This window comes from Mesocricetus auratus, unplaced genomic scaffold, assembly GCF_017639785.1.
Source record: "Mesocricetus auratus isolate SY011 unplaced genomic scaffold, BCM_Maur_2.0 Super-Scaffold_100009, whole genome shotgun sequence".
Taxonomy (NCBI): domain Eukaryota; kingdom Metazoa; phylum Chordata; class Mammalia; order Rodentia; family Cricetidae; genus Mesocricetus; species Mesocricetus auratus.
Genome location: NW_024429193.1, coordinates 12,752,270 through 12,765,087, shown reverse-complemented (window position 1 = coordinate 12,765,087; position 12,818 = coordinate 12,752,270). Strand labels below are relative to the sequence as shown.

Sequence of the window (12,818 nt, the reverse complement as noted above, 5' to 3'; positions counted from 1 at the left end):
GCTAATCAGGAGAGAATAGGCGGGGCTTAAGGGGAAGAGAGGAGCTTGGATGAATGTAGGCATGTGCGGGGGATGCCAGCAAGACACGGAGCAAGTTGGACACGCAAAACAGAGGAAAGTTAAGAAGGCAAGTGGCAGAGCATAGGTTAATGTGAGCTGGCTGGGGACAAGCGTAAGCTAAGGCCCGGGCTTTCGTAACTAATAATATGTCTCCATGGCATTACTCGGGGCCTGTGAACAAAAAGAAAGTCCTTCTGCACTCTGGCATCATTATTAAACTTGGAGACCGTCTCCTCTAACTTCCTGGGTGAGCTCCAGCCTCCAGAAGCTCTCACCTTGGATTGCCAAACTTACAGCCACAGCCCATTCTTTTAGTTTATGATCTCTGATCTTGTTGACTCTGCTCCAACAGTAGTTTATCGCAATAGTCCTATTATAATCATACTGATTACACGTTACTTTACACATTGTTCTACTATGCTATATAGGTAATATTGTGCTATACATGTTCTATGCTATATTAACTGTTAGTAACGTTCATGCTTTAGCATCAATAATTTCTATACCCTCAGCATATTTTGCACTCCTCAGTTTGGAGACTCAACTAAAAGACATGTGGCCCCTCAGTTATGGTTACAATTTTGTAACCTCATGTCACTGGTTGTCTCTGGCCTTGGTGAATCACATGCCTAGCCATGAGTTTGGAGTCGATGAACCAAGTTCACAAAAATATACCTGGATGTAAACAGAGAGCTGCTATTCTAGCTTTCTCAAGCTGTTACGTTTTGGAATTAAATGTTTGTTCTTTGGCAATTTCATGCATGTGTATAATGTGTTACTCCCATATCCACCCCACCCCCAGGCCCCCAATCTTTTCTGGGATCTTGTAATCACTGATATTTATCCATAAGTGGGGGACATAATCCTTCTCAAATTTATAGAATAAAGATTCTCTAATTCCTTAGCAATTTAATGCTGTTGATCTATATCAAGCGTCAACCATTTCAAACCCAAGGTGTCACGATAGATTCCCACCTGGTTTTTATTGTAACAGCTCACACAAAGAGAAACTCTCACACTTTCCCACACTCTACCTCACCCTTCCATGCACACACTCCCTCCTCACTCCTTAGGAACAGGAGGTACTGTATGTTAAGACGCAGGAAATGACAGGCAAAGCTTTTGACTCTGATAGTAGGCGTTTCGAGTGAGACAGGTGGTCGGATACAAAGGCAGGTGACCGAGGAGTGGAGCCCTCTTCTGGGTTTCCAGAGGCAGGAGGTTCACTGCTCTGAGAGCTCTGCATCTGTGGAACCAGGCGAAAGTGTGTGGGCAGGCTGCTGCGGGGTACTTAAAAACTCTCTTCTGTGGCAGGAGTGCCATGGCCTCTCCTGATTCTGAGGTGAAGGAAGAGCGACTCAGGGAAGACCTCAAGTTCTACTTCATGAACCCCTGTGAGAAATACCGAGCCAGGCACCAGATCCCGTGGAAGCTGGGCTTGCAGATCCTGAAGATAGCCATGGTAACCACGCAGGTAACTCACACAACTACTCCTTCCTTCCCCTGAGATCAAGGTGTTTCCAAGTGTCCTGCTCGCTTATCTGCAAAACTGACACTCAAGTTCAGGAGGCTAAAATTAAGTCACCGCCAGAGGGCAGGGGGCAGGGTGAAGTTCAGTTCAGATGAGCTGGTTTGTGGCTGGCCTTGCTTTCTGAACCCCTAGGCAAGCTTTATTACACCATAAATAATATTATCACCACAGGTGATAACATGGTGACTAATTGCTTTTAATTATTCAGTCTGTACAAATAAACTAAGCGCATTCCCATATTCAACACTAATTGGATTCGGTGGGTTCAAATGAAAGAAAGGACAACATATTAGCTCAGTGGGTAAAGTGCCCATGTTAACTCCATTGACCAGGGCTGGGATTCCAAATGCCCATGTTAACTCCATTGACCAGGGCTCGCATTCCAAATGCCCATGTTAACTCCATTGACCAGGGCTCAGATTCCAAATGCCCATGTTAACTCCATTGACCAGGGCTCGCATTCCAAATGCCCATGTGTAACTCCATTGACCAGGGCTCGCATTCCAAATCCCCATGTTAACTCCATTGACCAGGGCACGGATTCCAAATGCTCATGTTAACTCCATTGACCAGGGCTCACATTCCAAATGCTCATGTAAAGGCCAGCATAGAAGCGTGTCTGTAACCTCTCTGCTGTGGGGAGTAGAGACAAGGGTTTCTCAGATCAAGCTGGCTAGCTAGACTAACTGAACTGCAAGCTCTGGGTTCAAGTGAAAGACTCTAATAGAAGGTGGAGAATGATCGAGAAAGACCCCCAATGTTAACCTCCAGGTCTCCACACACACATAAATGCACATACACGCGTGTTAACATGCATACGAACATGCGCACACAGGAAGACATACTAAAAACCCAGCCAGGCAAAATACAAAAATTAAGACTGTAAACCACTAGGAAGTCCTTATGTGGAATTTCATTAACCTCAGCATCTGAGCCGTTTGATTTGTACACTGTTGTGTGTTTATGTAGCATTCTGAGTAACAGGATATTACAGAACTGTCAGGGCCACTCCATCCACTCTCCTGGTTTCACACATGAGGAACAGGTCAAGGTTCCATGATGATTTAATGGGGAGAGCACTCGGAGGAAACATTCCAGATTTGTAAGACAGCTTAGGGACGTGGGAGAGGCGTGTGAGATGAGCTTGCTGGGATTGCCTCTACCACAGCTGCCTCTGTGTGAGTGTGTGTGTGTGTGTGTGTGTGGCTTTGAATGAAAGTGTGCTGTGTGTGACAGGGTTGGGGTGACAGCATTCACTGCAGGCATGTATGCATGTGAAGGGGGAATCATGCCTGTGTTACAGTGTGTGCACGGGCATATCATGGGCAGCTTCCTGGTTCCTTATAGACCTTTGGTGCTAGCTGTTATGGAGTCTAAGAGGAAAACTATTGCTCTTGGTAAAGAGAACCCTGTGAGTATTTAACTGGATGTCAATAAAAAGATGGTTTGGGGCAGGGGCTGTTGAGAAAGGGTCTCATTATATAACCTGGCTGGCCTTGAGCTCATGGCAATCCTCCTCAATGTTGGTTTTCCAGGAGCGGTCACTATGCCCACCAGTAAGTGGTTTGTAAGGGAGCAGACATCCTAAAGGATAGAAAACACCCAGGACCAAAGTCCTGGTACTGTGTCAACTGTCTTTTCTGTGAGTCATCCGTTCTTCGCTGCTTGATGAGACAGAAGCACGCGGCAGTTCCTGTCTCTCTGAGGGCACTTCTGTCAGGTTAAGGAGCCCCAGAGAAAGTCTCAGGAGAGACAGGGTGGGAGAAGCCTTAAGGTCCGGTGTGTCCCAGCCCCCTTCTTTGGGGTGTTTTCTGAGTATCAACATGCTCTTATGCTAAGAGTGGCTGATGCAGTGCATTGAGATGACTCTTTCATGTTCTTACTGTGTAAATCAAGGAGCGGATATTTTTTTCAGATGCTTAGAGGTGAGAATTGCTAAGAGTCAAAAGCCATTTTCTTTCTCCGGGGATATGGTAACAGCCACGTTCCTGTGTTTTCTTTTGTAGCTTGTTCGGTTTGGCTTAGGCAACCAGTTGGTGGTGGCTTTCAGAGAAGATAACGCTCTCACCTTTAAGCACCTGTTTTTGAAAGGCTTTTCTGGCGTTGATGAGGACGACTACAGCTGTAGCGTGTACACGCAAGACGACGCCTATGAGAGCATCTTCTTTGCTGTAAAGCAGGCAAGTGTTTAAATGGCCCCTTTTAAAGACTACATTGCTGTGTGGCTGCGTTGTCTTAACAAACCAACAAATACTGTCTCATGTAAATTTTGCATGGCTTGCCCACATTTTTACTACTACTTCAGGCACTAATAATAGAACTTACCCATTTAAAAATTTCCTCTAGGTTTTAGTCTTTTCAGTTTATTGACTTAGAACCACTACTTTGGGGGAGAGTATCCCAGAATAGTTAAGAGATTATAAAATCAGATTTTGCGAAGGTTTGAACCACAATCTGAGAGTGTGTCGTGGTCTCAGATTTGATGTCATGAGCATTAATAATCCTAGCTGAATATTAAGGATATGGGATATGATACAGAGTGAGAGTGGCAGATTTGAAGAAAGCGTTTGGGGTAGTGTTTTTTTTTTTTGTTTGTTTGCTTTTGTTTTCCCTTTCATTAATTCAACAAATATTTAAGTCCCTGGTATTTGGCAAGTTCTACACATTGATGCTGTAGCAGTGAGTAAAACAGATAAAATTCTGGCCTTTCTAGAAGGGAGAGCTAGAGAAATGAAGAGAAGTGAGATTCACAGTATTGAAGGCTAGCTCCTTAATGACAGAATACCCCCCAAAACACGCTACTAAGCACAGCTGAGTTACTTGTTGGCAGCAATAAGGAAGAAATCCCTTTGACCATTCTCAGTGATGCCTTGGGTGGGGTGGGAGTCCTTCCTTTTGAAGGGGCTTTGATTAGACTTGGGTGAAGACCACGCAGCAATTGTTTAAAAGTGGTGGACAGGACATTTGATGGCTAGAGGAGAAGTCACGGGTTCCTGGAATTGTAAGACTAAATCTCTACTCTTAGCCAAGTTAGTAAGGATTTGTTTTGCTTATTTTTTGAGCCCTGGCTGGCCTGAAACTTGCTATGTAGACCAGGCTGGTCTTGAACTCATAGAGATCAGTTTTGCCTCTATGCAAAGTGCTGGGATTAAAGGCCCATGCCTCCACGCTCAGCTTTTTTTGTTTTTAATATTCTCGAAATGATTAGTAGTTATTTGCAACATTCCTGTAAGAGTGTAAATGCTTTGTAGTAAGTCACAGCAATGAAGTCGTAGGTTAGTGAAGTCCCATTAGTGAAAGGAGTCAGATTCAGAATTGTGTGAATGTAAGAGCGTGTTAGCTGTGTCAGTGTGAGCTGTGGATGGTTTAGGTCCCCAGTGAGGCAAGGAAGGAGATGGGGAATTTGGGTAGGAGATGGATGTTACACTTTCCTACAGTTTTGAATTTTTTTTATTTTTGTCATTTTAACTAACATATAATTAATTGTGTTATGGCGATGTGGTACAAAGTGAGGTTTTGGTATTTGTTTGCAATTTTCATTAGCCAAATGAGTGAACACCTTGTTGTAGTGGAGGTGTTTGGTCAAGACCTGAAGGAGTGAATGGAGTAGACAGAACTGGAATTCCAGGAAGAGGAAACTAAAAGACCAGAGGTAGAAGTATGTCTGCCAAGTTTTGGCGACTTCCTGGAGGCCGTTTGTCTTTACAGGGTAGAGCCAAGGGACCTCAGTGTGAGGTAAAGTCTGAGAGGCGAGTGAGACCGTGGTTTTGGCTGGGAAGAAGTCAGGAGTGTCCCTCGGGATATTGCTTCGGTGTAGCGTTCGAGGAGGCAATGTGTCCATTCAAACGAAGAAAATGACTTTGGGCTGTGTTGAACTGGACACTGCTCCCCAAAAAGCATTGTATACGCCATAAAAGTAGCTAAAATTGCATTCCATGTGGTACGGCTTATGGTTTTTAAGAACTTGACTTTAGTTTAACTGTGTGTTTTTTGTTTTGTTTTGTTTTAACAGTATCATCATCTAAAGAACATTTCCCTGGCCAACATTGGTTATGGAGAAAATGGAGACAACAGAACTGGCTTGAAATTCTGTAAGCAGCATTACAAGACAGGTGCCACGCTTTCTTCAAATGAGACCCTCAATATTGACAGTGACATTGAGACAGGTAACAACAGTGACCGTTTCATCGGGTGGCTTTGTCGTTTTTCTGTGGTGAGCAAAATGGCTCCCATGCCATGCGCTAGCAGCTGAGCGGAACCGGGTGGAGCCGGCTCCCAGCCAGCAGAGGCTGTGGCTCCCACAGTTGCCTGGGAAGGTTTCTGCTCAGGAAGTCCCGTGTTCCTAGTGATGGGGAGGGAGCACTGCTTAGCTCTGCCTCTGTGATACATCTTAAAACTCTGCAGTATGTGTTCTTAACAAGTGTTGGGACCAAGGGTGTGCACTGCCATACCCATACCCACTCTATTGTTTACAAAGTATACGGCGTTCTTCAAAGGTGAGTTGAGGTTAATGATTGTTATTCTCTCAGGAGACCACTTGACAAAAACTTCCCACCGAGCCACGCAGTCACTTTGGGCCATTCTGTTAATAATGTAAAAGTGTGTGCTTCAAGACTTTGGGTTTTGCTATTGAGTCAACAGACCCAGGGCACTCACCGTTTGCTTCCTGACATGGGGTTGCCAAAGCCAACCCATTTTGGCTTTTAAGTACCAGGCAGTGGGGTAGGCTTTAGTTAAATGGTGACATCTCAAAGACTGTTTAGCCCTATTTCGTATTCTGATGTTGAGGTGTTTTGGTAACACACGTGGACCCCCCACAGGGCAGGAATTTTACCTGCTTCTTTGAGCTGACTGTTCATAAGCCATGCTTGAGCAAATGTGCCCTGGGCTCTGGGTCCTGGAAGAAGTGGTCAATGGGTTACACTGGCCCAGGCAGTGTCTGGCTTCCAGGCTGCTATTAAGGACCATCCTGGGGCCAATTGTTTGGTAATTTAACCACCACCACAGAAATGTTCCTGGTCTTCCCGTGTGGTGGCTTTTGCTCACCTGAGACCTGTTGGTAGTTATATGACTTTCCCTAGGGAAATGTGAACAAGTGTGTGTTTGATGCAGATAGGACACCGATGACAGACCAAAGAGCTGATTCCACACACAGTCCCTAGTGAACCGATGAGTTGGTTGGGGTTGTGTACAGGAGTGTGGGTGACTTAAATGCAGCTTTCTATGGAAAGCCCACCCAGAGCGGGTGACGACTTTCAAAAGCTGCATCCCACATCCCATGGGGCCCCTCGGCCACTAAGAGATCACGTGACCCAGCAAGAGTTCACTGCTTTTGTGACTTCGGAGAGGGCTCCTCGGATCTTGTGGCCCTCAGTGGTTCCTGAGCCCCGTCAGTCTCCTTAGCTTTCTGAGTCATAGCCGCCCTCACCCTCAGTGCCCACGTCCTTGAGGGAATGCTCAAGGCCAGAGGGAATAGCTACCCAATAGGCAGTCAGGGCTCACTTGCGATCTCTTACATGGGAGCTCACCCAAGCCTCATGATGCAGACAGTTCCTCTGACTGACTGTAGCCATTTCTTTAAGAAATGTGGTCTGTGTCAGTGCCTAGGGAAGGTGGACAGGGCTAACATGCAAGGTTTATTTATTTCCCGACTGTTGTATAGTGGTGGCGCTGTTCATTTCCTTCCTGAGGGTATATGGGACATTTTAGAGGGAATGGAGAGAGGTAGCCTATTAATCTGAGTTTAGGAGAGACTGCTAAGTGCACTCATTGCCTCATTGCAACCGTCAAAGAGAATCTGTAAGCGTTCTGAAAAGGCATAAAGGTTTTTTTTTTAAAAGAAATTGATTCTTGATTTTGTGGTTTATATCAGAGAACATCTGCTAATGAGGTAATTGTGGATTGATTTTTTTTTTGTGGTGGGTCACATTTGACTGCCTTGGGATGTGGTTGTAGGCTAAGTAGAAGGCTTGGTAGATGCTGTACTGTCTTAGCTACTTGTAAGTGTGGCATTTCCTTTGCTATGTAGGAAACCATCCTTCAGGTTTCAAATGCAGACAATCGCCCATGTGGCCAGCCACCTAGTGGGCTGCAGCTCAAGCTACCAAACTGCTTGTGTAGATCAAGTCGACTTTAGTTTTTGTTTATTCTTATGGACAGGACTCCCTCTTCTGCCTAAAAAGCATGTGTCTTTACCATTCTGCCTTACCGTTGTGAATCCTGTAAATAAAATTCCCTAACAAGTAAGTGGCCATCATTTTAATACAGCTTAAATGTTCCTTATCCAATATACTTGGGACCAGGAATGTTTTGGATTTGGGGTGAGGGTGTGTGTGTGTGTGTGTGTGTGTGTCTGTCTGTCTGTCTGTCTGTCTGTCTGTCTGTCTGTCTGAGAGTCTGTATGTTTTTTGTGTGTATATGTGTGTGCGTGTGTGTCTGAGTGTATGTTTTTTGTGTGTATATCTGTGTGCGCGTGTGTATGTGTGTGTCTGTATGTGCACACGCATGCACTTGTACCGTAGTGCATGTATGGAGGTCAGGGGACAAATTGTGGTGTGTTCCCTCCTTCCACGTGGGTTCAGGGAGTGAACACAGGTCATCAGGCTTGGCAGCAAGCCCCTTTATCCCCTGAGCCAGCTCATCATCCCTAGGTTAGGTTTGTCTTTCCAAACGTCCTCAGCATAAGACACGAGGACTGCTTCACCACATTCCTGGATCTTTAAGGAGAAGTCTAACCTATGACCCTCTGAGGAGTTCGCTATCTTCTGGGAAACCCTGTAAGGAAGAAAATGACACTGTTGTTCTCAATATCTGCTAATCCTGCTGCAGTTTGATGCCTTCCTTGGGGCTTTTTAAGACATTGATTTTGCTACTATCAGGTGCTTAATGGCTTCAATATCACTGACTATGGTGTGAAGCCAGAATATTTCAGAGACTTCTGAATAGGCAATGAGCTGACATGTAGCTTTGGAATCACAAAGTAAGAGAAAATTTGAAGAATCAAGCAGACTTTTACAAGGCAGATTTACACACAGTATTAATTAGCTTACAGACTTCGATCATGCTTCTTTGACTCTAAGATTCTATTAATTTATAGGAAGACTGCACACTGTTTATCAATGTATGCTTAGTATCCTATGTATTGTGTCGAAGGCTAGCCCACCAGGTGAGCTGTGCGCCATGTTGTGACTAGCTGATACTTTCTGGCAGACGTCTTGAGACGTTCCAAGGGCCCTGCTTCTCATCACGTGGATGGTGTACTCATTGCAGCGCCAGATTCTTGCAGAAATGACCATTCCTTGTCTGTCTGTTGCTCTAGACTGCACTCACCTAGACCTCGAGGTGCTCGACAGGGAACCCGAGGGCTGGATGCAGGCCCCGTTCTTCAGGCTGGATTTCTACCGGTAAACGCAGCATCAAGTCTCAGTCCCCGGGAGAGGAGGCCTGGGCGGGGGTAGGAGTGGGGTTGGGCAGTACTGTGGCGAGGCTGACACTTGTGCCTCTTGCTGTATTGTATTTAGGCTTGTGCAAGTTGATATCTCCTTTGCCCTCAGAGGAATTGACCTCCAGGCAATCCATTCCCGAGAGGTACCAGACTGTTACAGCTTCCAGAACACGGCAAGTGTCTTTGCTGCCCACCAGCCTCTGTCTGTTTTGTTCCCCGTGGCTTTTGTAGAACAGGATGAACAACCACAGCCCACAGACATTGGAGCAGCCTTAGTGACGGTGTGGTCTCATCTAGACACTGTTTCATGTGAAGGCCAGCCTTTTCCAGCTCCCTGAAACTGCATTCCCGGACTGGGAAGGTGGCTCCGGATCTAAAGCATGAGGACCTGAGTTCAGGGCACCCACAGAAACCCATCGCCCCTTACACTGTACTTCTCAGCACTAAAAGAAAACTGTAAAAGAATCCTCCCTGTTAGCGTCAACTGTCAGCCTGACACAGCCCACGGTGATCTGAGTGTCCACTAGAGGGCTACCCAGATCCGACTGGCCAGTCAGTATCTCAGTGGAGCGCTTCTTGGCTTCAGGCTGACATAGGTAGAAGAGCTCATCCCAGGGAGCACACTGCCATCCTGGGCAGGCGGTCCTGGGCTGAAGCAGAAAGCAGGCCGAGTGAAGGTTGTAAACAGCCTCCTTCCTCTGTGGTGAATCCTTTACCTCCTGCTGTGACTCCTCTCTTGGTGGAGTGAGACCTGGAACTGTAAGCTGAAATGTCCTCGGGCTGCTTAAGTGAGACCTGGAACTGTAAGCTGAAATGTCCTCGGGCTGCTTAAGGTCGCGTTTTATCACAGCGACAGCAGCTAGGCCAGACCCCACACTGGTGTGATCTCTGTGTCCTCATTCCAACTGGACGCTGCTAACTTTCATAAGTAGTTGAGCTAATAACTCCCACCTCCCGCTGGGCTATAACCTCTCCATTTCTGTCTCCAGATTACCTTCGACAACACAGCGCACAGCGGAAAAATCAAAATCTATTTTAACAGTGAGGCCAACATAGAAGAATGTAAAGCCATGAACATATCTGGGTCTAGTAAGTGCTGTGCAACCGGCCCTTTGTGTGCTCCGAGCTGTGGTTGGTGGTGGTGGGAAGAAAGTTCCATAAAAACAAGGCTCAAACACGAGCCTGGAGACGTCTGTCCAAGTCAACAAGGGCTTATTGCATCTCTGGAGGACTTAGCATGAGACGGTGGCTTAGATCAGCTCCTGCAGCCAGGTGGCCTGGGTTTCAATCTGGTTCTGTTTGCCATCGGCCTCTCTGCCTTAGAATTCTCAACAGAGCAAGAGCAGTGACTGTATTTGTTGACAGTGTCGCACTCTGTGCTGAGAATGGGGGTCCTCAGAGTTGCTTGGCTCTAACAGAGGAGGAAAAGCCTTAGTGAGGGAGACTGATGTGACCAGATCTCTGGTGCATTATGGGTAGGGGTAGCCACAGAAGTATGAGAGGTCTGAGGAAGAAGGTAAGTGACAGATTTGACCAGGGCTGACAGGGAATCATAAAATGGTTCTTGGAGAAGGTGTGTTTTGATCCAAGCCTTGGACAACAGAGAAGAGACCCCAGAGTGCAGATAGCAGCCCGAATAAACATGGGGACATTTCCTCAGTCACCTCATGGTCCATATGCTTAAGATGGCCTTGGTGCACTAGGTGTGGGGTCACAGACCTGCAAGCCCAGCTCTATGGAGGAAGGCACGGGGAGATTTCAAGTTCAAGGCCAGCCTAGGTTACACGGGGTAACCTAGAGGAGGAAAGCCTAGGCTAGGTGCATCCCGTTTGTCCAGTGGTCAGGGCGCTGTCTCTGAAAGATGGTTAGCATTGCGACTGGCAAGCATTGTTTAAATGAACCCCCCTTTGAGCAGGTGACCAGAAAGATTATAAAATACGAGACACGTGATTTCTATGCTAATCGTGGCCCATTACTTTCCAGTTGTACAGTGACTGATGATTCTGAAGTTTCCTTTTTCTAGCTTGGGTTTCCATTGTTCCTAAAGGAAACATGCAGTTTGAGTTCTGATAAGTGGTTTCCTAAGCCACAGCAGATACTCTGTCACTCACAGAGCACCACCAAGTCCAAGTAAAGGCTGGAGCTGTGTCCTGGGGGGAAAAATCACCTGTGTCATATTTAAAACGTGATTTTCAGTAGTCACCACGAGGATCAAAGTGTGTCACAGAGGTCCCCAGACCATGGCTCCTTCTTAGACATTGGGGCTCCCCGACCCCTGTGCACAGACAGGAGGAGCTCTACCTCCCCCTTGTGGCCGACAGAGAGAAGCACATGTCACACAGACCGGAGTGGGAAAAAACAGCTAAAATGTGCTATTCTCTCCAGAAACTCCACCTCATCACCAGGAAAACATTCATTTAGGATAAAGTGAAGGGTTGTGAGATCGTTAGAAAGCTGAGGTTTAGGAACCAGTTTAGGAGATGGCGTACGCCCCCTCTTTCGTTTGAAGCTGGGCGGTGGATTAAGGAGCCCTGCCCGAGGACAGGGACAGAGGGGACATCTGATGACTCTGGCTGCTATTTCCTACACGCTCTGATCCTCCCTCCCACTGCTCAGCATCTGGGCCGCTCCCTTCCCCTGTGGTTATCCACATTTACCCACGTCTCCTGCAAGCGCAGGCAGCGCGCCCTTCCACAGGTGGCCCTCATCGGCTTCCTGATGACTGGCTCCCCCAGTGTGTCTGGTCTCGTCAATTTGAGTTTACAAGGCGGCTTGGGAAGAGCTGGTGGGCAGGGCCCCCTGCTGATGGGGATGTGGTAGCATTTACCTGTTGCTGGGCAGGAGTTAGTAAATTTGGATAGCCTGAGCCAGTGTCCCACAGGCAGACAGTGGCAGGGTGTCTATACCGCATCAGGTGTTGGGGTGGTGGGATGGGTAGGGTGTGGGACTTCCCTCGCTAGTCAGGGTAGCAGTGCGTATTTCTGAGCCAGTGTTTTCCAGACTCGGGCTTGGAAGCTGTTGCTACAAGGCAAAAAAAGTTTCGGTGCACCGCGAAGCCCCTGAGCAGAACTGGGGCTTCCCGGTGTGGCGTTTTAATTTGCTTTCTCATTAGTCAGGCAAACTTGCCGTCTGTCTCCTCACGTGAGGTGACTTAGGCCATATTGGCACTTTCACACCTTTTGAGTGGAGCGTAAATGTTGACTTCTGCCTTAGAGTAAATATTTATAAGGAATTTTAGCTCTCTGACTAACATTGCCTACATTTGTAAATTCTTGACCCTCCAGGGACTTCTGAATGAATGCAGTATGATTTTGCTTCTGATAGTTACTTTTTTGTTTTGTTTTTACGAGACAGGGTTCCTCTGTATTGTTTCGGAGGCTATCGGTCTAGCCCGGCCTCGAACTCACAGAGATCCGTCTGCCTCTGCCTCCCGAGTGCTGGGATTAGATAGTTACTGTTTTAACAACAGATAAATTAATTTTTCTTGGGATTTCCCTTCAGACTGCCACTTGCTGGGAAATTTGTGCAAGGACGGACTTAACCTTTGCACTCCTGTTCTGCAGTCCAGAGAAGCACCCACTATGTGCTGGTGTTTGACGTTCTTGTCATCATGGTCTGCCTGGCGTCCCTCGTCCTGTGCACCCGGTCCATTGTTCTTGCTCTGAGGCTGAGAAAGGTAAGCACGGCCCTTCCGCTCTCCCTCCACTCTCGGTGTGCAGACGGCGAGTGCCCACATCATGGGGTCTTCCCACGCTGGGCTAGGACGCCCTTTCTCCATTCCCT

General features: G+C 47.0%; 1 protein-coding gene across 7 annotated transcripts in view; it reads left to right on the top strand.

The window, feature by feature from the left end:
- Mcoln2 (mucolipin TRP cation channel 2) overlaps nucleotides 1-12,818 on the top strand; it is a 42,355-nt gene that overhangs the window by 12,841 nt on the left and 16,696 nt on the right. For all 7 annotated transcript variants that reach the window (XR_005879277.1, XM_021233947.2, XM_005081904.4 and 4 more), the window contains exons 2-8: nucleotides 1,375-1,534; nucleotides 3,598-3,771; nucleotides 5,604-5,757; nucleotides 8,910-8,994; nucleotides 9,112-9,208; nucleotides 10,025-10,124; nucleotides 12,599-12,711. Coding sequence is in view for 6 of the 7 variants with exons in the window: in XM_021233947.2 (XP_021089606.2) it covers nucleotides 1,375-1,534; nucleotides 3,598-3,771; nucleotides 5,604-5,757; nucleotides 8,910-8,994; nucleotides 9,112-9,208; nucleotides 10,025-10,124; nucleotides 12,599-12,711 (883 nt within the window). In the remaining variant the exon portion in view is untranslated. The remainder of the gene's footprint in view (nucleotides 1-1,374; nucleotides 1,535-3,597; nucleotides 3,772-5,603; nucleotides 5,758-8,909; nucleotides 8,995-9,111; nucleotides 9,209-10,024; nucleotides 10,125-12,598; nucleotides 12,712-12,818) is intronic.